Source organism: Urocitellus parryii, chromosome 7 (assembly GCF_045843805.1).
Source record: "Urocitellus parryii isolate mUroPar1 chromosome 7, mUroPar1.hap1, whole genome shotgun sequence".
Taxonomy (NCBI): Eukaryota; Metazoa; Chordata; class Mammalia; order Rodentia; family Sciuridae; genus Urocitellus; species Urocitellus parryii.
In genome coordinates this window covers 1,055,273-1,076,414 of record NC_135537.1, presented here as the reverse complement: position 1 = coordinate 1,076,414, position 21,142 = coordinate 1,055,273, and the positions used below count along the sequence as shown (strand labels likewise).

Here is a 21,142-nt window from a genome sequence, read left to right as displayed (position 1 = left end):
GTGGGGCAGTCAGGCACAGGCCAGGCCCCTGAGGGGTCTCTTTTAAAATGCTAACACCCAGGTTAAAAGACTGGGGCAAGGGTGGTGTTGGAGCTGGCAGGCCCCCACCCCAAGTCTGGGAAGGCCCCGCCCCCTAGGAGGGCACAGGGCCCAGGCCCCGCCGCCCAGGCCGCATGGGGCGACGGCTGCTGCACAGCGCCACATCTTCAGGGCCCAGGGAACTGGGGGAGGGCCTGCCTAGGAGCACCAGGGCCACCTCTCCGTCCTCCTCCTGAGGGCCTGGGGGCGGGCGGGAGCAAGGACAGGAAGTAAGCCCAGGGTGACCAGGCACCCTGGGAGCTTACCCCCAGCCCAGCACCAACTTACCAGGGCTAGGAGTTGGTTCCAAGGACCTCAGATCTTCCACAAAATCTGGCGACTGTGATGGGAAGAGGGGCTGGTCAGGGCTGGTCCAGACCTGGCTGAAACCACCCTGGTGGACCTGGTGGACCTGGTGGACCTGGCCGGCCCCTCTGGCTCTGAGGCCCACAGAGCCTGGGTGAGGACACAGCACAGCTGGGCTGCAACGGGAGGGAAGAGGGGGGAGGCCCCATACCAGAGAAAGAGCAGGGAAAAAGTAGGGGTGGACAGAGCTCAGGTGGGACAGGCACAGGGGAGTGGCAGGAGCGTGCACTGGGCCCATGCGCGTGCAGAAGGGCCAGGAGACTGCCAGTACCTGGATGTCATAGACAGGTCTGGAAGAAGGAGGGCTGCGAACGCCCTGTAGTCAAACTTCTTTCCAGACAAGGGCTTGAAAGGACAGCGTGAGGGGGAAGAGGCAGAAAAGTGCGAGGGAGAGGTGAGGGCGGTGTGGGGGAGTCTGCACCTGCACCGCCACCCCCATGCCGCAGGGGTGCAGGGGGGGAGACAGCTTAAGGGCGCTCACCAGGCGTCCCGGGGTGGTGCTGGTCTGGAGGCCGAGATCTGGGGTACAAGACACTGGCATTGGCAAAGGCTCATAGCTGGCAGAACCCCCCCCCCATCCTCCCAGACACACCGACCTTCCAAGGGGGTGGGCGATGGGGTGGGAGCAGGCGAGGGGGACTCGGCCAGCCGCTCCAGGGGCCCTCGCTTGCTCCGGCCCTCCTGGGACTTGCTGAGCACCATCTGTGCACGCAGAGCGTCCTGCTCCAGAGACTTCATCCTGCGGAGACCCATGGGTGGGCGGAGACCAGGGAGTGGGCGCGGCGCGGCCCCGGGGTCTGGGTGGGGAACCCACTTACCTGGCCGCCCTCCACAGCGCCCGCTTCTCTGCTTCCTGGGCCCGGCGCTCCGCTGGGGACAGGGCCCGCTCTGGTGCCGCCAGCTCCGGGCTCTGCATGCGCAGCCGCTCCTGGTGGCGCCGCTCAGCTTTGGCTGTTCGCACAGGGGCGCTGCCTCCCGCGGGCAGCGGGGATGCAGGGCTGGGCCTAGGCAAGAGGGAGGCGAGTTGAGGGGGCGGGCACAGCGGGGGAGGGTGGTGGGGAGGGGGCGGAGCTCACCCGCCCAGGCCGGCCCAGAGCGGCTCGTCTTCCTGGTGCTCCTCCTCAGGGGCCTCCCTGTCCAGGGCGAGCCCAATGTTGGGCCCTGCAGTCGCGGCCTCCTCCCGCAGCATCTGCGCCCTCTTCTGCTGCAGCTTGCGGGCTGCGGGGAGGTGGGTGGGTGAGGCAGGCGGGCACGCGCGCGCGCGCACACACACACACACACCCCGCCCCCCCTCCCGCCCTCCTCACCTTCCTCCTCCTGCATCTTCCGCAGGTCGTCGGCACCCACCAGGGACACGCGCTTGGGGGGCCCCTCGGCCTGGGGCACCCGCACTTCCGATTCAAAGTACTTCTGCCGCTCACGGAAGGAGAGCTGCTCCGGGGAGGCTGCCGGGGGCTGGGGAGGTGGACCTCACACTCGGCCAGAGTTCCTCGGCGGGCACCCACCCGCACTCAGTGCACCGCACGGCAGGGCGCCCGCCTACCTGGGCAGCGCAGTCCTCGGGAGGGTGTGCGGCGGGCACTGCGGCAAAGGCCCTGTAGGCCCTGCTTCACGTTGGCGGGCAGCTCCTCCGGGGAGGGCGGGGAGGGCGTCTGGGGGCGGAGTGCCCGTGAGGCGGGGTGGGGGGCAGCTGTCCACTGCAGCCACCGCCCAACCAGCCACCAGCTGTCTCCACGGACTGCCACTGATCCCCCCCTCGCCCTGTCCCTGTAGAGGGGAAGGAAACTGCCACCCCTACCCCCTGTGGGACAGGACACTCACGGAGCGGGGATCACCTCTGCCCCTGGGGGCCGGGGAGCCCCTTGGCCAGGCCTGAGCCAAAGGCTGGATCACCCCGGGTTTTGTCTGCAAAGGGCAGGGAAGGGGGCAGAGAAGTACAGGATCAGAGGTCCAAGAAAGGAGGGAGAGAGGGAGGGAGCCTAGCTGGACAGCAGGGGCTGGGACATGCACCTGAATGCCTCAGCCTTCGGGGACTGGGCTGGCAGCTGGGCTCCAAGTGGGCCCAGTGCCCACCCCATCCTGCAGGGCAGGGTGAGGGGTGCCTGAGGCCTGGCCCTCCTCTCGCAGCAGGATGGGGGGGGCATGAGGGACCCAGGCAAGGGGTAGTATACTGGTGGGTCCTTGGTGCTGGCCCACGTTCAGGGAGGGCTGGATCCCCTCCAGGAGCACAAGCACTCCCCTTGTGGAGGCCAGCTCCACACAGCACCCATCTACAGCACTCCAGGGGGCAGCAGAGATGCTCACCTGCTGGCCTCCAGGGGAGCAGGGGGCCTCCGCCATCCTCCCTCCAGTTGTTCCAGATGGTACCTGCAGGAACCAGCTGGTGGGTGGGGGAGGGCTAGGCAGAACTGTGTCCCCCAAGTAAAAGGATTTGGGGGTCCCTAGCACCCATGCTGGCAGCACAGAAGCTGCTACTCAATTCTCTGACCAACCACACCCTCCAGGGATATATCGGGACAGGCTTGGCCACCACAAAGGGTGTGCCCCAGCCAGAAGGCAGGAGTTTGGGGCTGGGGTTGTGGCTCAGCAGTAGAGCATTCGCCTAGCATGTGCGAGGTCCTAGGTTCGATCCTCAGCACCACATAAAAATAAATAAAAAACAAAGGTATTGTGTACACTAAAAAATCAAAATGTTTTTTAAACAGAAGGTAGGAGATTAGGCCCCCAAACCCAGAACACCCCAGCAGTGAGAGCCGGGGAGTCCTCCCATGGTCCACCAGCCACTGTGCCCCCTCCTAATGAGAGGGTGCTAGGCCCCACCCCTGCTTCCCTCTCCAGGTTTTGTGCAGCAGGAGGGTCCACACCCAAAGCCCAAGCAGGCTCCTTCAGTCCCCAGGCCCACCAGGCCACTCACCGCCTCCCCCACTGCTCCAGCAGCGTCCTCCCTGACCCGCCCCTGAAGCACTCACACTCCTGTGGGGTCTCCCAGCAGCAGCTGACTGGGCTCACCCTCTACCAGTGTTATTTATACCTCCTGGGGAGGAACGGGGGCTGAATGTCCTTCCTGTCTGTCCCCAGACCCAGTGCCCTGGAGGCCACACCCAGTTAATGCTAAGCCCTTCTCCATTCACCCTGGCCTCCCAGGACACTCTGCAGCTGCTCCAGCCCACCCATTCCAGGGCTGCTCATGCCCGCCCTCCCCCACCAGGAGCCTGGAGAGACTCTGGTGACTTCCAGCTGCCTCTACCCCAGGAGCCCTTCTGCCTGCCACTGGCTGGACTCAGTTTCCCATACCCAGCTGACTGGTAAGGATGAGGCAAGGAAGAGGTCGGGGGCTTCCAAAGGACCCCTCTCCACGCGTGACTAAGGTCAAGAAGTACAGGGCAAGACGCGGCTAGGCTCCTCCAACCTCAGCCTGTGCCCCACCCCACAGAGGCTCCTCCACGGTGGCCTCGGCACTCAGCCCATGGCAGTGGCTGGCCAGGTGAAGAGGGAGCCGACAGGCTGGTGGGCAGATGGACAAGGCGACAGGAGGGTGCAACTCAGCACATGTGGGATACTGACCCTCTGCACACTGCCAGTGCTGGGCAGAGCAGCCAGGACCCGGTAGTCCAGCTTCAGGGGCTCCAGGCTCTGGCCCTGGGGAGCAGAGAGACACTGCTAGCTGGGCTGTGTGCCTGGGCATGGACTGCACTGCTTCGGGGGAAGATGCAGCACAGAGCCAGGCCCCAGGGGACTCACCGTGGCCTCCACAGCCTCAGGTCCCCAGTGTGGGGTCTGACTGGGCAGTTCCTTCTCCTGTGAGGGGAGCAGACAAGTCAGGCATCAGCAGTTCAGGTCCCCGGCCCTGGCTGCCAGCCACAGGAGTTCTGACCTTGCTTGGGCCCTCAGGGCTCAGCTCCCGGTCGATGGACGAGATGCTCTCCAGGCTGTTCCGGTGGCTGATGCCTGCTGCAAAGGGGTTGGCAATGACACCTGGGGACACCTGAGAGGAGAGGAGTGGCTGAGGGTGGGGTTCCCTGCCAGTGCGGTCCCACCTCCAGGGCAGACTGAAGCCTGGGACCAGCAGTGAACACAGAAGCTGACATCCCACAAGCTCGGCTGGCCACAGCTGAGGTGGCCTCTGTCGTCGCCCCAGGAACAAAGAACCAGCAGTCACCAAGATGGAGGGAGGGAAGCCATTTGTGGGTGATGCTCCCCAAGGGACACCAATGCTGCCAGAGGACAGGCTGCATCTAGACGTGCCCTGAGTGCTGAATAAGGGTGCCAAGGAAAAACCAACTAGTTCCAAACCTCAGAGAGAAATCAGGCAGGACCCAGAGACTGCAGTCTGAAGGAGAGGGGCCTGCGGGAAGCTGGGTGGATGAGCCCAGGAGCAGGGCAAGGGCAGGGGAGGCCCTCCCAAGTGAGCTTGGGTCAAGGGTGAACAGGCAACGGACAAACAGGAACAAAGCTCACTTCCATTCCACAAGGCACCAAAGGAACCCACGTGGCTGTGCCACCGACAGCAGAACAGGGAGGAGCGGGCAGCAGCACGGTGCAAAAGAAGGCACCAGCAACCACCCTGACTGCGGGCAGGTCCCCACCATGGAGGGACACTCCTTGTAGGCTGAAACACCAACTCAGCTGTGTTGTTTCTAAAAACACAGACCGCCAAGACCACCAGGAGCATGAGCTCTGGACAGAACACCAGTACAGGGCAGGCTTGCTCCGTGGCTCAGATTTGGACAACGCTGGCGGTCAAGCAGCAGAACCCTGCTCCTCAACCTTTTTGGAGGGCTGGCCCAAGAGAGGCAGCAGGCCCTGCGGGGTGGGAAGGACCATCACATACAGAAGGACTGAGAGAGAATCCCACATCTGAGAAGGCTGCTCAAATATGGAAGGGCTGACCTGTGGTGCTGCCGGCAAAGGTGGGTGGGCCACCGAGTGAGCTCAGCAGCCTGCAGCTCCAGAAATAATGGAAGGCAGCAACTGCTGGCCACTGGACACACAAAGAACACACACCCCGAAAGCAAAGCACCACTCAGAGGTCACACCCTGGCTTCTCAACATCACCTTCCCTGAAGGAACCAGTGCTGGTGAGAAACAGCTACCCCAGGGCTGGGCAGGAAAGAGGGAGACCAGCTAAGACACCTGGAGTGAAGAAGAAAGTGCTGGAGAGGGCGGGTGACGTCCAAAGGACCCAACCTTGCCTCAAGTGCCTTCCCAGCCAAGGCTGGGACAATCTGAGCACCAACATAAACTGTGACAACAATCACTCATGAAATCAGCGGAACCACACACGGATAGACGAGTATGTAACACAAACATGGTAAGGGACAGTATGTCCTCCGAGGGATCCGTAGCCACGACAGCCCTCGCTCAGGCACCATCAGCGGGGGCTCAAGCTGCCGGGGAAGCCTGATGAGGAACAAGAGATTCACACACACAGAGAACCTCCAGCCCAAAAAGTCCAAATCCAAATTCAAACTGTAGTTGTGACCACATGCCCTTTGCCTCTGCAACACCAGAAACCTGAAAGATGGTTATGTCAGATTGCATGGCCAGGGACCGTCGGTGTGGGAGACTCTGGCCAGCGGCTGAATGTAAGGTAGACAATAGGTCTGCAGAGAACTCCAGAGGAAGAGAAAGGCCGCAGAGAGTCCTCTGCACCTGACGCACAGGAGGCCAAGGGAGAAGTCTCCAAGTCCACATGGAGCAGCCTGCTCAGGGGCCTGGCACGATGGTGGTCAGGTGGGTGCTTGCTGAGCTGCTGGGCTATCTGTCCTTCTCGAGGCAGCCCCTGCCACTGCCCCTCTACAGACAGAGACCAGGAGTAGAAGCCCAGTACCTGCCCAAGGCCTGGCGGCCAGCAAGACCCTGCATTTATCCAAACTGTGCAAGAGCCCTCAAATTGCATCAGCCCTAGATCACAGGCCAGGCAAGTTCTAGCACACGCTGGGCCACTGTCAGAGCACGGGGGAGGCGGGAATATGCCACTCACCAGCTGGCGGGGCAGGTGGCAGGCAAACTGATGCCACAGGTGTGAGGCCAAGATGACTCAAGTGGGCCCAGTTTAGGAAAAATTGTGAGGGTGAGGACAAACACCTGTCCCATTCCCAGGGTGGGTCAGAGAGTCCTGGTAGACAAGGGCCAGCTGTGCAGGGTCCTTTGAGATTCGTGAGAAGCCAGGAATCCAGACGCTGCTGTGGAGTCCTGGGTTTCCAACGTAGGCTCCTCTTTCTCTTGAGTGCCACCCATGGGGCCAGCACCTCGGTGGGCCAACCAGCCAACTGAGCCCACCAATGTGAAGACCACTTCAGAAAACTCAGCGTGTCAATTCTCACCCTTACAAACAGCAAGGACCACAAAAAAAAACCATAGCAAACGCTGCATAGGGAATGAAACAGTCCATCAGCCGGGCACTGGGAAGGAGGCCCCGTGTCAGGGCTGTGGACCACAGGGTTCTGCTGGCCAGGGTTTACGGGAACCAAGAACAAGAGCAACCTAGGAATATGCTTGAGAATAACTCGCCCCAAATATCAGGGCCCCAACCAGTTCCTGTTATGGAGCCTGGCAGATTCACTCAGAAGCAAAACACAACACACAGCACTTCTTAAGGAGACAAAAGAGCGAGTGACGTGTTTTGGGACACACTGTAACGTAAAATGGCAGTATGCAGCTGGCACGGGGACCGAGTCCCAAGTCAAGCCTCGGAACACCTGGGGCTGAGCAGGTCAGCAGGAGACGAAGGTTAGGGCCAGTCAGGGCACACTGCCCTCCCCTTGAAAAACAACTCCAGATGGACACAGAGCGGCATGTTTAAGAAAACCACAGAGGTGCTGGCAGAAAACAGGACCATGTCTTCATGATCTGCAAAAGCAGAGGTTTCCAGACGACTTAAAAAAAAAATCATAGTTTTTTTGTGACTAAAATACACAATTTTAAAAAGGAAACGAAGAAAACACAGCTATGTGCTACAGAGCACACGTGGGTCACCTGTGCCCAAGGACGGTGGGTGGGCACCTGCGGGGTGACAGCAGCCTCAGGTCCCGAGGAGTCCCGACACTCCCAGGGAAAGCACTCACTTCCATGGGCAGAGGTCCAGGGGCTCTCAGCCCTGCTCAGGCCCCTCTGCCCTCAGCTGTGGAGGACACCTGCCCAGACTTTAGCTGTGACCCTCCAGAGGAGCCAGACGCCAGGTGAGGGAACACAGGCCTGGCGTCACCTGGGCAGGCCAGCCCCACTCCTGTGGAAGTTCGCACCCTTCCCCGGGGTGTCCTTTCTCTAAGTCTGAAGTGAGTAAATGTCTTGAACGACATATGTCAAACGTGCACTTTAAGATCAGTGAAGAAAAGGCAGACGCCTTCTGGATCCAGACCACTCGGGCATAGAGAAACTCATTCCCCAATCCACCAGTGCTCCCTCGTGCACAGCAAAGGGGGAGGATGGCCAGCTCCAGTCCCGCCGTGGCGACTGGGATGAAGACACATGGTTTCCCACAGGGCAGGCCCTCGAGGGGCCTGCGAGAAGAGGCTGTCTGTGGCTCTCAGCCAGTGGTGTCTTTTTAGCTGGCATCTGGCAGGAAGTCACCATCCCAAAGATCCACTGTAAGAGCCAACCCAGGGTGGCTGACTATCCCAGAAACCAGGCAGAGTGGTGACACTGCACCGTGTCCCACAGACCACTGTGACCAGCAAGGGTGCCCTTTGGGCAAAGCTGGTGGTTACTGCAGGTAAAAATCTTCTGGAGGCCTGTTTGGGCCTTCAGGAAATGGTGCTGAGGGGCCTCTGGTGGGAGACAAGAGGGCCGAAACCACTGGATGAAGACAGCCTGTCCAGGACGCAAGGTTCCTGGGCCTAGCCCTGGTCCCTCCTCTCCGCAAGTGTTGGGAGGTGGCTGACACCCCATCTGCGTCTCTGCCCCAGTCTGAGCTCTTGCTCTGAGGCACAGAGCAGTCAGATAAGATGGTGGGGGGTGAACTCTGATGACAGGCCACCAGAGACCCTGGGGTCAGGCTGGGCCAGGGAGAACAGAAGGTCACAGCTCCCTGTCAGCCACCTACCACGCCCAAGGCCTATGGCTGGACCTCTTCTCATAGAACCAGATCCTGCCATTGCCCAGACACATCACAACCTTTTAGTGCTTCATCCTGCCCAGGCAGGAGTCTCCAGAAGGCACAGTGGCCAGGGCTCTGGAGAGAAGGCAGCCTGGCATGGGGTATGCCCACAGCTCCCACCTGCAGCTGGCTCAGACTGTGGAAGGCTCTGCTGCCCAGCCCACACAAGGATCAGCTCATTACCACCCTTTGGGACAGTGCTGAGACAGCACCTGGTCCCCAGAGTGGTCACTAACCTCCAAGGCTGTGGTGGCACTGGTGTCAAACCCCTCACAGACGAGCACAGTCAGGCTGTCACCCACGCTGCGCAGCAGCTGCACGGCCTCTGCATGTGTCAGGCCCAGCAGGCTCTGCTGGTTCACTTCCAGCAGCCGCAGCCCCACGCGCAGCCGGCCGTCACGCCCGGCTGCCCCCGTAGGGCTTACCTGTGGAGAGACCCGCCTGAGACTCTGAACTGGGACCTGCCTACAGAAGCAGAGGGGCAGGGTCCTTACCTTGGAAATGAAGATGCCCTCGTCTGTGGGGTCACAGGGGTTCCCTGCATGGCCCTTGGCACCCCCACGGATGCTGATCCCCAGCTTCTCCCCAGGGGCCTTCTGGATGCAGAGCTCCCGCATGCCTGGAGGTGGAGGGTCCCTCCGCACCACCAGGGACAGTTCCAGGCAGGGCCGGAGCAGGGCACTGACCGCCTCTTGGTGAGTGGCCTCCCGAACATCCTGCCCATTTACTGCCAGAATGCGGTCCCCTACCCGCAGGCCACAGCGAGCAGCCAGGCCGCGTGGGAGCACCTGTTGACGAGGAAGGCAGCAGCCGGTGGGTGGGCCCCCCAGGGTGGGCAGGACAGGTCCCCTCTGTCCAGAGCCACCCACCAGGCCCTCTATCTACCTTGGAGATGAATACGCCAGGCTCCTGGACACCAAACGGGTGGCTGGAATGGTCGGAGCCCCCAACAATGCTGAGCCCCAGGGGGCCCCCAGCCCTAGGCAGACGAACCTCCTGGGGACATGGGACAGGCCTCAGAGAAGGGAAAGAGTGGAAAGAAGTAGGGGAACTGCTGGTCTCTGTGGTTGGGAACAGAGTCCGGGGAGCCCCAGGCACCTGCAGGGATTCCCATTGCCTCTGCAAAACCCCACTGCCCAGACACCCATGCAGCTAAAGCCTGTGTCCTCATGGGTGGCCGGGCAGGGAGGTGGTATGGGGCAGGTGGACCACAGCAAGGAGGCAGCTTGCGGAGGAGGGCTCCGTTTCTCAGGCACACGGGGAAAAATGTGCAAGTTCCTTTCTGCCCAGAGTGGCTGCAGGGCCATGAGCAGGGGCTCTGGGAGAGCCCACACCCACAGCAGAGCTGAGCAGATGCCTGGCAGGGGGCAGCTGGAGGCTCACCTCCACTGGGTATGGTCCTTCTAAGGCAGCAGCCAGGAGACCAGGGGCCAGCCTGGGCAGCGCAGGCTCTCCAGGGGCAGCAGTGGTCGTGGTGGTGGCAGCAGCAACAGTGGGAGTTGGGGAGGAAAGTGGGGCGGGGCTGGAGGGAGGGGGTCCCCCTGTCTCCCGTTCTAGCAGCAGGGCGATGGTGGGGGAGGCAGCAGTCAGCAGTGACACAGCATGGTCATGCCTGGCCTCAGTCATGTCCACCCCGTTGATCTGTGAGGGGACACTCAGGTCAGAAAGGATGGGCAGGACAAGGCACTGGGCAGGCCGTGCCCATCCCACTCACCGAGAGAACACGGTCGCCAACCTGCAGCGTGCCTGCTCGATGGGCAGCACCACCCTCGGCAATGCGGGAGATGAAGATGCCCTGCAGGGATGGGGGAGCAGCCACTGTGAGGCCAGCAGGCACGGCCCGCAGGCACAGATGCCCCAGAGCCCTCCCTGCACCCCCAGCCACCCTGCCTTACCCCGTCACCGGCCCGGTAGGGTGTGGAGCCTTTCCCTCCAGCAATGCTGAAGCCCAGCCCCTTCTCGCTGCGCACCAGGCAGGCCACATGGCACTGACGCACAGGCCCAGGGAGCTCAGGCTGCAGCAGGGGCAGGCGCAGGCCACCTCCCCGCCGCTCTCGGGGGCTGTAGTCGTCCTCGGGCCGCAGGGGTGTGATGGTGACTGCGTTCTCAGGTTCTACCATGCGTTCCCGCCACACGCGCATCTGCACGGCTGTGCCTGCCCCTCGGAGGGCCTCCACAGCCTCATGGTGCTCAGCGTCCTGCAAAGCTACGCCATTCACCTGTAGGTGTGGGAGGTCCGGCACACGTCAGCACCCAGCTGCGGCCACCCCGACACCTGAGCACTGACGCCATGACGAGGGCTCGTGTGGCCTCTGCCCACACTTCCCTCCATGGATGGGAAGGGCAGGGAGAGGGGGTACCCAGAGCTCCTGGTGGGCTTTGTCCCCACCCATGCCGGTTCCCAGAGGACAGGCAGATGCCCCTGGGACAGTCCACACCACTGACCTTGCTTCTGGAAACCTACCATCTGGGTCTGTCTGAACAGCCCCAGAGAATGCCCAGGATTATCAGGTCACCGACCCCACACTCACACGTCACCTTGGACAGGAGCCCCCAGGAGAGGCTGGGGTGAGAGCTGAGCAGGAGGAGCACCAGCCTCTTCTGACACCCTCAGGGCCTTCACCCTTGTCCCCACAGGAAGGGCTCAGCCTGTATCTAACAGCCAGGTGCCCTGGTGGGGGTGCCAAGTCTCTCACCAGGATCTGAGCCCCGCAACCTGCTGGGGTCTGACCCCTTTCCAAGCCCTCCCGATTCTGGGGTTTTAGGTGCCTGCACTACACATCCTGCCCAAAGACTGTTTGGGGGAGTCCTGGGGGCTGGTAGACAGCTCCCGGGGTCTTGGGCTCAGGGCTTCTGGAGAGGGTAGACAGTGCCCCCATCCGATAGGCACAACTAAATACCCCAACAGCCCAGATGGCACCCCAGAGCACAGGTGTCATTGGCCAGCAGTCACTACTCACCTCAAGGAGTTTGTCGCCCACTCGGACTCCAGCCCGGGCCGCAGGGCCCTCCTCAGACACCCGAGAAATGAAGACACCCTGGGGACAGGAGTTGGGAATTCCTTAAGAGCCTTCTGTCTTGCCCTTACTGGGAGGCCAGGAGGCACTTACTGGAGGGAGACCTGGTCCCTTCAGACCCTAGCCCAGCCTGCTCTCTAGGGATGCTGCAAAGATCCCCAAGAACATGAAGGAAGACATACGGCCTAAGTAGAGACCACTGTGGGTCCTACGTCCAGGAAGTAGAAAGTGTGGGTCAGGACTTTGACCCCAGCACTACGCCCAGAGTGTGTGAGGGAAGACCAGACTGCAGAAGAGAAACAAGCTGACCCCTCCACAAGCTGCTCTCAGACTGTGAACTCCTACGTGCACACATCCCCACCTGCCTGCTGCCTTGGGCCCAGCCTGTGCACTCTGGGGCTGGTGGCCAAGTGCAGGCAAAGCACACAGAAGACTGAACTGTGGGGTTGGTGGCAGGCATCCAACACCCCTTGGAGCAGAAGCCTCTGGGCCAGTGAATGTAGGCAGGTCTGGGGCAGGAGAGAGCCCAGGGCAGCTGCTCACCTCGTCATCTCCCTTGTAGGGGGTAGAACCCTTGCCCCCTGCGATGCTGATGCCAAGGCCCCCAGTCTGGCGCACAATTGTGAGGGTCAGCTGGAAACAGAGCAGACACCGTGTTTGGGAGGGCTTGAGCCGTCTGTGTGCTTGGGGCACAGGAAGGCCAGCCACAGACAGCTCCTTTTGGTTTATTTTTGAGGTCCCTCCACCTGCCAGGGTAGCAGAGGCAGAAGAGGAGATGGGAGGTATCTGAGGCGTGGGGCAGTCACAGCTGCAGAGAATGAAGACGGTGGCCTGGCATTGGCCCTCTGTTTGTCCTCTACAAGAAAGGCTACAGTGGGGGCAGAGATGTGCTGCCTCTGCCAAAAGACCAGCAGGCCCTATCGGGGCAGCCCCAGGACCCCATTTCTGTAGCAGCTGCCAGGAGCTCTTCTGGGAAAGGGTCTATGCTTAAGTGATGGGGTGGGGAGAGGCAAGAACCCGCAGCCCAGGAAGCAAGGTCAGCAGCAGACCCGGGCCCAGAGCACAGAGCAGCAGTGAGCAGTACAGACCTCTTCCTCCTCAATGCGAGCAGGCTCTATCAGCAGGTTATTGGCCTGGTCAAACGACACGCCCTGTTAGGACAGGACCAGCGAGGCATGCAGGTTAGCCACCGCCAGGGACCTCCACCACCTCACCAGCCCGGCCATGAGCAGACAAGACAGAAGGAAGACCACACCAAGCTCCTGCCGCCTGAGCCAGTCCCTCCCAACTTGTTCCTGGCACTGACAAGGGTTACCTCTGTCTATGACAGAAGGCTGCAGACCTGACAGACGGTAGGGTTGGGCTGGCTGGGGGGAAGCTCCAGAGTGGGGCTGAGCCCAGGCCTAGCCATCCCTGATAGGACCCCAGGCTTCTCTCTGCCACATGTCATCAGCCCATGCTCAGGGTAGGGGCATCAGGGGGTGGGGAAGGTGGGTCCTCTGGGCAGCCTGGGGCTTTCTTTGGCATCAAGGGTCCCCATGAGCAGGAGGGACCTGCTATGAGCCATTGAGAACAAACTGAGGATCAGGAAGGCACAAGACAATTTCCCCAAGAATCTGCTGGGAGCCAGGGATGTCTTACAAGGAAGAAGAGTGACTGTCAGACCCACAGGACAAACTGTATGCCAGCAGCAGGGCCTCCTGGCCAAGTCATGGCTAGGCAGGGAGGATCCCGGGAGCCAGCAGCTCTCAGAGAGGAGAGCACCCTGCCAGCGCCCCCTGTGCCCAAAAGGCTGAGGGTATGGAGTGCACCTGCCCTCAGCTTCTGGGTCCTGCTGGCCTGCAGGTCTAACAGGCAAACACTGGCCCAGAGGGTCGCCGTGAGCCTCGATGGTCAGTGCTAGAGCACAGGTGCCCAGGGACTGAGAGGGGCACATGGGGACGACACTGCTGATCATGGCAGACACTCATGTCAGGGCTTCAGCTAAGGCCGACCCTGGGGACTTGTAGTGAGGCGCACACAGAGACGCAGCAGTCACAGCAGAGATGCACCCACCCCTCCTCCAGGCAGCCAGGGGGCCAGTGGGTGGAGGCCTGACCTGAGGGGCTCAGCCACAGGACAAGACTGGGCTGGCCTCCATGCTGCCCATCCCCAGGTACCCTAGGAGGGCCAGAGAGGAGTGCACGTGAGACCCACCTTGACAGAGGGTGCAGAAGTCGCAGGTTCCTCCTTGTCCTCCTCTTCTGTAGTGGCCTCGCCTTCCTCCTCAGCCCTGTCTTCCTCCTCCTCCTCCTCCTCCTCCTCCTCTTCCTCCTCCTGGGCCCGAGGAGCCCAGGGCATGTGGGGGCCATTGTGCCAGGTACCAGGCCCTGCAGGGCCCTCCCCGTCGGGCTGCATCCCCTGCAGAAGGGCTACGACAGCCTCAGGCTGTGGAAGCTTGGAGATCTTGAAGTGCTTCTTGTAGTGGGGTGTGTCCTTGCGAATGAGCCGCTGCCTCCCACCTGGCAGGGGCCAGGGGGCCTCAAGCTGCCCCTCCTCACTCTCGCCATCTTCACTGGGCAGCAGTGTATCCTCTGCAAAGTGTACTGTGGGCTGTGCGGATGAGAACACAAGGGTGGGAGCAAGGCCCAGACCTCCTTCTCCTTCCAGGGAGCCAGGCTTTGTAGCTGGGTACACCCCAGAGTCTCAGGGAAGCTCCCTGTTGTGCCAAGGACAGGGACTCAGTACACTTTTGGGAAGAGACACACAACCACCAGCCCCAGAAGACCAGGGGCGAGGACGCTCTTTCTATAGACACAGAGCACACAAGTGGAGACTTTATGATATGCAAAGACCAATGGAGTACCTACAGGGGTCAGAAAAGGGGGCCATTTGGGGACAGTAGGTAGATGATGGACCCGACACTGCTGAACCTGGCTGTGGGGTGGGAACCCTTACACCAGCCTGCATCCTCCAGGAAACTCCTGCAACATGTTGCCTGCACCCAGGACTATCACCCCATCCCTACTCCTTTGCCCAGCTCTGTTAAGGGAAACCTGCCCTACACTCCATTCTTGTCTGGCCATTGTCTGCCACAGCCTGGTGACCATCCACGTGGAAATCAACCCTAATCACACACCTGCTTGGCTGGGGCACAAGGCAGGCAGTCTATACTCTAGCTGCTAAAGCCTGGCCCACCTTCTCCCTGACCATCCTCACCTCCACGTAGTCTTCCTCTGTGTCTTCCTCCTGGCTGGGTGGTGTGGCTTCCTGCTGTGCCTCAGCTGCCGGGCCCTCAGGCTCGCCCTCAGAGGCTGTGCTGGTGGGTGGACCGGAGCCTCCACTTGAGCCTGACTCTGCACTCAGCCTCTTTTCCTGCTGCAGACAGTGGTATCAGGCTGCCCACAGGCCCTCTGCCTGGGCTATCTCAAGCACAGCATCCCCAGCAGGCTCAACCCTGCAGTAGCCCCAGGCCCCTGGGAACTGAGCCTCCAGAGCTACTGAAACACAAAATCACATTTATGCAGCCCAGCCCCTAGGAACGGCTCTCCCCAAAAGTGGAGGAATGAGGACCATACAAATTCCCATGAAGACATGGGCCTGATGTGAGGCTCCCCTAGCCTGGGGCAGGTGGCCCTGCCAGCCAGCACATGCCCTCTGCTCACCATCCCACTCGCTGGTTCTGATGCTCTCAAGGGTCAAAAATGCTCCCAGATCCTGATGTCAGTTGAGCGCGCCAAGCCTGCTCTGCTGCAGCACCAGACCCCTCCCCAGTACTGACTGTGTCCAGGTAGCCACACAAGTGCCTGGGGAAGAGGTCCTACCCCTTCCCAGACCGCCATCCTGTGTCACCAGCACGTGACTGGTACAGGCCCTGAGCACCCTACTCTGATCCCAATATGCACTCTGCACGAGCTCCCAGCACCCAGTCTGCCCTGCACCTCAGCCTCTCACAGCTCCCTCAGGCTGCTCCCCGAGCCCCACTCTGAGAACAGATGCTCCATCCAGGGTTTGGTGGCTGGGAGCTGGGGAGAGCTATCTGCCAGGTGCCGCCGTCATGCCTACCTCCTCTGTGGGCGAAGACGGGCCAGGGCCTGGTGTGCAAGGGCAGGCCTCACCGCGGCGCTCTTCCATTCCCCTCTTCATCACCTTCAGCTCACTGGGGTGGGGAGTGGCCCGACGCTGCAGGCCCTGTGTCGGGGACAGGGATGAAGGACAGAGGCAGGGCAGGGTCAGGCAGGGGCGAGGAGCAGGCACACCCAGGGTCCCCATGCCCCCCATACCCGCTTTTCTGCAGCGGCCTCCTCAGCATCCTCGTCACCCTCAGGGGCCTCCAGGAACTGGATGACGCTGACTCGGCTCAGAGGGGCTTCACTCCAGCTTTCTGAGGGGCTCCCTTGTTGCCCAGAGTCCTCTGCAGGAGACAAACATCAGAGGCCTAGGCTGGCCCCGAGCCTTGTCCACCCAGTCAAAGCCACAGCTGCCAGCAACCTACCGAGGCCGGGCAGAGGCTGCTGGGGCAGCAGGTAGCAGGTGAGCACCTTCTCGCCAGTCTGGGCATCGTCCTCAGTCTGGAACCGCAGCATGGGCTGCGCCTGGTTCTCAGCCAGCCACAGTGCCTTGAGGTTGAGGTGAGTGAGCGCGAACGGCAGACTCCGTAGCCTGGGCCAGGTGGGCACAGTCAGTGTGTGCTAGGGACACGACCAGTGCCCAAGGGCCAGGTGGACACTCACCGGTTCCCAGCTACATCAAGCACGTGCAGCTCGGCCGTGCGGGCGAGCTCAGGAGGCAGGACAGCCAGGCGATTGTCCCTCAAAGAGAGAACACTGAGTGCCACACAGCCTCCGATCTCAGGTGGTAGCGCCTCGAGGTGATTCCGGTCCACATTGAGGTTGGTGAGCTTGGTCAACTTGCCCAGAGAGCGAGGCAGGGCCTGGCCAGGAGAAAAAGGGGTCAGAGGTCAGCAGAAGACCCCTGGGGTATGAAGAAAGAAGAGGAGAATCCTTTGGGGCAAATTAAGGATAATGGAAACCATGATCAGCTTTAGCCAGGGATCCCCATGGCCTCTGGGAATCAGGGATGTAGAATTAAGCTGTATCCCTCGCTCTGTACCCGCCTGCGCGCTGGCACCAAACCCAGTCAGGCCACCCAAAACTTCTGACTACACTGTCCATGGACCTCTCCTGCAGGTACCCTGGTACAGACGTCTCAGGGCTAGGTGCCTGTGGGCCCCTCTGATGCATGGGCCAGCTCCTGCTCTGTCTGCCCCTTGGCCTCGCTGCTCTCTCTTCTCCTCACTGAGATACAGACATCCTGTGTGAAGGGGCGGTCCAGATGCCTTGCCACCAGATGGTAGCAAGGTTGGTAACCACTCCAACCCTATTCCATAAACTTTCCTCTGTCCCGCTTTGCAAGGAACAGATGACCCTGAAAGGCAGCCCCCATGTCCGGATCCACATCCATTCCCAACCGTTCTTACCGGTCCTCCCCTCTGGCCCTCGCCCAGCACAACACACACTACGAAAAACAGGATCTTAGCTCTCTACTCTACCTGGCAGGGCCCTGCCCTGGCCCACAGACCCCACCCTGCCCTGGCGCCTACCAGGGAGCTCCCTCTTTGACCCAAAGTATTCTCCACCTGAGTTTGTCCCAGCAGGGGACACAGAGGGACAGACCCCAACAAGCCTGGCCACCAGCGTCTGCTAGCACACAACACATACGGTGCTAGCAGCCCCTTCGGCTCGTGCTGTGCGCTGGCACTCTCACTGTACCCTACACACTCCAGGGCTGTCTTCTCAAGATGACGCTGAGGACAACTCCTTAGGAACTGAGCACCTCTCTGCCTGGTAGCCAGGGTTGCCTACCGTTAGCAGATTCTCTGTGAGGATCAGCTCAGAGAGGTTCTCACAGTCACCAATGGCCTCAGTCACCTCACACAGGCGATTCTGGTCCACTTTCAGGATAGACAACTGCTTCAGCTGACCTGGTGTCAGGGAAACACAGTGATCAGGCTGAGTGGGGCCAAGGGCAAACCTGAACGCTTGACCCAACCCTCCAGTAGAGACCAGCTTTCTGCATGGCTACAGCCATGGCTCCTCAGAGGACCCCGAGAACCCTGAGCTGCAGCAGACCTGTGCTCACCCCCCGCCCCGTCTTCTCTACTACAGACCTGAAACAGCCCTGCCCACCTGACTTCTTCTGGGAAAACACTATGCCCCTATCCATGTTCATAAGCCCTGAACCCACTCTGCCACGTGAGCTACCCTGCCCCTATAGGCTGATACCTAGATGTCTCAGGACCCAACTTGAGTCTTGGCCTCAGTTCCCTTCCTTGAGATGCTTCCAGTTTGGATGACATAAGAACCCTCAGCTAATGCCCACCAGTACCTTTGCTGACAGCTTGTGGGGCCGCCTGACCAGGGCATGCAACCCCTAGGCCCCCCTGGGTGCACTGACCAATGCCATCAGGAAGCCGCTGCAGCAGGTTCTGGGACAGCAGCAGGTCTGTGAGAAGTGCCAGACCCCCCAGCTCTACCGGCAGCTCCTCTAGCCGGTTCTCAGACACATCCAGACACACCAAACGCCTTAGATTCCCGAGCTCCTAAGGGCAGGCACAGGGTCAGAGGACAGCAGCTGGAGGTAGGAGGCCAGTCCCGCCCTCACTCACCGGGGGGAGTGCTGATAGTTGGTTCCGGTCCAGCCACAGCTCCCGCAGGTTGGGCAGAGCTCCCAGAGTGTCCGGCTAAAAGAAAGGATAAGGACAGGAGAAACCAGTGTGGCCACAGAGATGCCCTGCTTTGCCTACCAGGAGTAACTGTCTTACACCCCTGTGCCCCACCCAATGGCTCCCACCATACCAACACTTCTAGGTCGTTGCCTCCCAGATCCAGCTGTTCCAGCTTGACCAGAAAAGACAGGGACCTGCACAAGAGACAGTCTTGGTGTGGTCTCAAGGCCCAGGCCCAGCATCGCTCCGCCCATGCAAGGTGGAGGCCCAGCACACTCACGCAGGCAAAGACTTGAGCAGGTTCTCCCGGAGCTCCAGGGTCACTAGGTTGGCCAGACTGAGAGAGAGACCAGGGCTGAGACTGAGGGAGGCAAGGCCAAGCTGATCCTCCCCCAGACCAGTTCACAAGCAGCACTCACTTGCCCACATCCCCGGGCAGTGCCTGTAGGGACACGTCATTCAGGGCCAGGTGAGCCAGGCTGCGCAGCTGTGTGAAGCCATCAGGGAGTCTGGCAGAGGAAGGGGAAAGCAGAGGACCTCAGATATTCAGAGCAGGGCTGCAAGACTCCCACAGTCACACTGACCCCCACCACTGAATTCACCTGGACAGAGGATTCCCACTGAAGTCTGCAATCTCTAGGGCTTTGCAAAACTTGATGCTCTCAGGTATTTCAGGAATATCTGTGGGAAGGTCACCATAGAAAGATGCCTACAGCTGCCAGGAGTTCCTTGTCTCACCCTGTATTGCCCACCTACCGTTACGGGACACGTCCAGCTCCACCAGCTGCATAAAGTTGGCCACTTCAGGAGGCAGCCGTTGAATCTCGTTGTCACTGAGGCCCAGCTTGCGCAGGTTCAGCAGCCGAAAGAAGGGCTGTGAGTAGGGGGTACAGTCAGGGAATGGTTCCACAGCTGCAACCCCCGAGGACAGAAAAGGGCTCCTGAGGGGCCTGGAGTTATGACTCAGTGGTAGAGCGCTCACCTAGCATGCACAAGGCACTGGTCAGACCACACAAATGTAAAATAGAGATGCTGTATGCACCTCAAACTTAAGAATAAGTATTTAAAAAAAAAGAAGAAGAAAAAAAGAAAAGGGCTCCTGAACACTTAGAAAGTCCCAGGTCTCTAAACCTCTTCCTGCCCCAGATCATAAGGTAGACAAGGTACAGGGATCTAGCCATGATGCCCCAGTTGCTGAGAGGAAAACAGGGAAACACACAGCACCCAGCCCTGGTCAGACTCCATTTTCCACTTGACGTCTCACCCCCTGATCACCTCACAGGAGCCTCCACATCTGTTGCATCTCTCATGTAACTGGCCCAGCTGAGAAGCTGCCCAGAGTGACCCTCAGACCTCCAACCACCACCCTAAAAACTTCTTTCATCCACAGATCAGTCACCGAGGGACCCCCCCAATGGTGCTTACTGCTGCTTTCTGACAATAATCAATAAAAGCTCAACAAAACCCACAAAAAGAGAGGGGGAAAAAAAAAAACCTAAAAGCAGCAAACTACCACAAAACATTCAATGCCATACACAGGAATCACAGGGCACACAGACAAGTTCTGTTGGTGACCACAAAACACAGAACTGCCCAGAGCAAAGCCACGCCCTCCATGGCACCCAACCCCTGGACAACAGATCATTTAGACCCGTGTTCCTGAAAAAGAAATCTTTCATGATCTGCTTTCTCTTGGTTCCTTTCTAGGGATTTTGAGAAGACCCTAGAAGAAAAACAAGCTGACAGGAAGAATCGTGGGACACGAGAGTTGACCCCACAGAGAGGTTGCAGAGAACAAACCTGACAGGCTGGGCACTCTAGGAGGCCCCACCCAGCCCGCACCCAAAGGGAAAGGCGGCAGTGCAGGGAGAATTCCAGGACCCCACCTTCGGCGCAGCCCAGCAAGTTGTATCCACTGCCGCGCCAGGTCCACCTTCAACCCTGGTCCCATCTCCCTCCCTCGCCCCCGTGCAAGGGTTTCACTCAGCAGCTCTTCGACCCCATCCCCAGGCACGGACCCAAGGACCGCTGCCACCTGGTGCTAGCGCAGGCGGTGGGGGTGGGGTGGGGGTGGCCGACCGGGGCGGGGCTCTGGCCAGTAAGAACCAGCAGGGCCGGCTTGCAGCTCGGTGCCCCGCCCGGCAGCGTCCGCCGAGGTCTCGCTCCAGCCGGCAGCCGCAGCGGACAGTACCCATCCAGACCGCCGGGCGCCGCGCATCAGGCGTCAGGATGGCAGGTGCGGCGGCCGCTCACCTTGGGCAGCTCGCGCAGCTGGTTAGCGTCGAGCAGCAGCTCCTCCAGGCTGCGGCTGTAGCGGTAGATCTCCTCGGGCACAGCCTGCAGGGAGCAGTGCCGCTTGTCCACCGACTCCACGTGCCGGTTGCAGCGCCACAGCGGGATGCACTTGAGCATGGTGCGGGCGGGCGGCGCGCGCTGGCTCGGGGGGCGCTCGGCGGGCTCGGGCCGGGGGGCGGGGCTCGGCCCGCATGAGCGCCGAGCGCGCGGGCGAGGCGGCGCGCGGGGGGCGGGCCGCCGGGACCCAGACGCGGTGCGGCCGGCGCTGGGCCCGGCCCGCGCTCGGGAAGCGCGGCGCGTTCAGACTGTGGTGACTGCGCGGGCAGGGCCCGGCGACGCTCAGGTTCTCAGGCGGCGGCGGCGGCTCCGCATCCCCGCCCCCCGGCCCGCTCAACTCGCCGCCCGTCCGCCCGCCCGCACAGCCGCAGCCGGAACCGCCTCTGCTGCCCGCGACGGCCCGCGACGACCGCCCGGCCGCGCTGCCCGCCGGGAAACCGAGGCCCGCCCTCGCCACCCGGAACTGCAGCCCCCAGAAGGCCCTGCGGCGCCTACGAGGACCCGTAGCGGCAGCACGCACAGCCT

At 61.1% G+C, this 21,142-nt stretch overlaps 2 protein-coding genes across 2 annotated transcripts in view; one reads left to right on the top strand and one right to left on the bottom strand.

Annotated features, from left to right (window-relative positions):
* Iqank1 (IQ motif and ankyrin repeat containing 1) overlaps positions 1-54 on the top strand; it is a 30,226-nt gene extending 30,172 nt beyond the window's left edge. Inside the window, exon 14 of the mRNA XM_077800743.1 lies at positions 10-54. Within this exon, the coding sequence (XP_077656869.1) occupies positions 10-54 (45 nt within the window). The remainder of the gene's footprint in view (positions 1-9) is intronic.
* Scrib (scribble planar cell polarity protein) lies at positions 7-20,740 on the bottom strand. The gene is given in 40 exon segments (XM_077800486.1): positions 7-279; positions 367-418; positions 716-747; positions 750-789; positions 926-963; positions 1,041-1,183; positions 1,263-1,448; positions 1,521-1,662; positions 1,752-1,913; positions 1,984-2,047; positions 2,049-2,096; positions 2,266-2,349; positions 2,749-2,811; positions 4,009-4,083; positions 4,186-4,242; positions 4,319-4,429; positions 8,779-8,967; positions 9,037-9,330; positions 9,428-9,538; positions 9,926-10,183; positions 10,257-10,337; positions 10,438-10,761; positions 11,503-11,580; positions 12,103-12,192; positions 12,648-12,710; positions 13,756-14,151; positions 14,758-14,913; positions 15,604-15,729; positions 15,822-15,952; positions 16,034-16,200; positions 16,272-16,471; positions 17,403-17,521; positions 17,995-18,139; positions 18,206-18,280; positions 18,396-18,459; positions 18,546-18,602; positions 18,685-18,774; positions 18,868-18,946; positions 19,022-19,139; positions 20,519-20,740. Coding segments are annotated over 40 exon segments (5,013 nt in total). The 5' UTR covers positions 20,678-20,740; the 3' UTR covers positions 7-133.
* Positions 20,741-21,142: the final 402 nt, after the last annotated feature.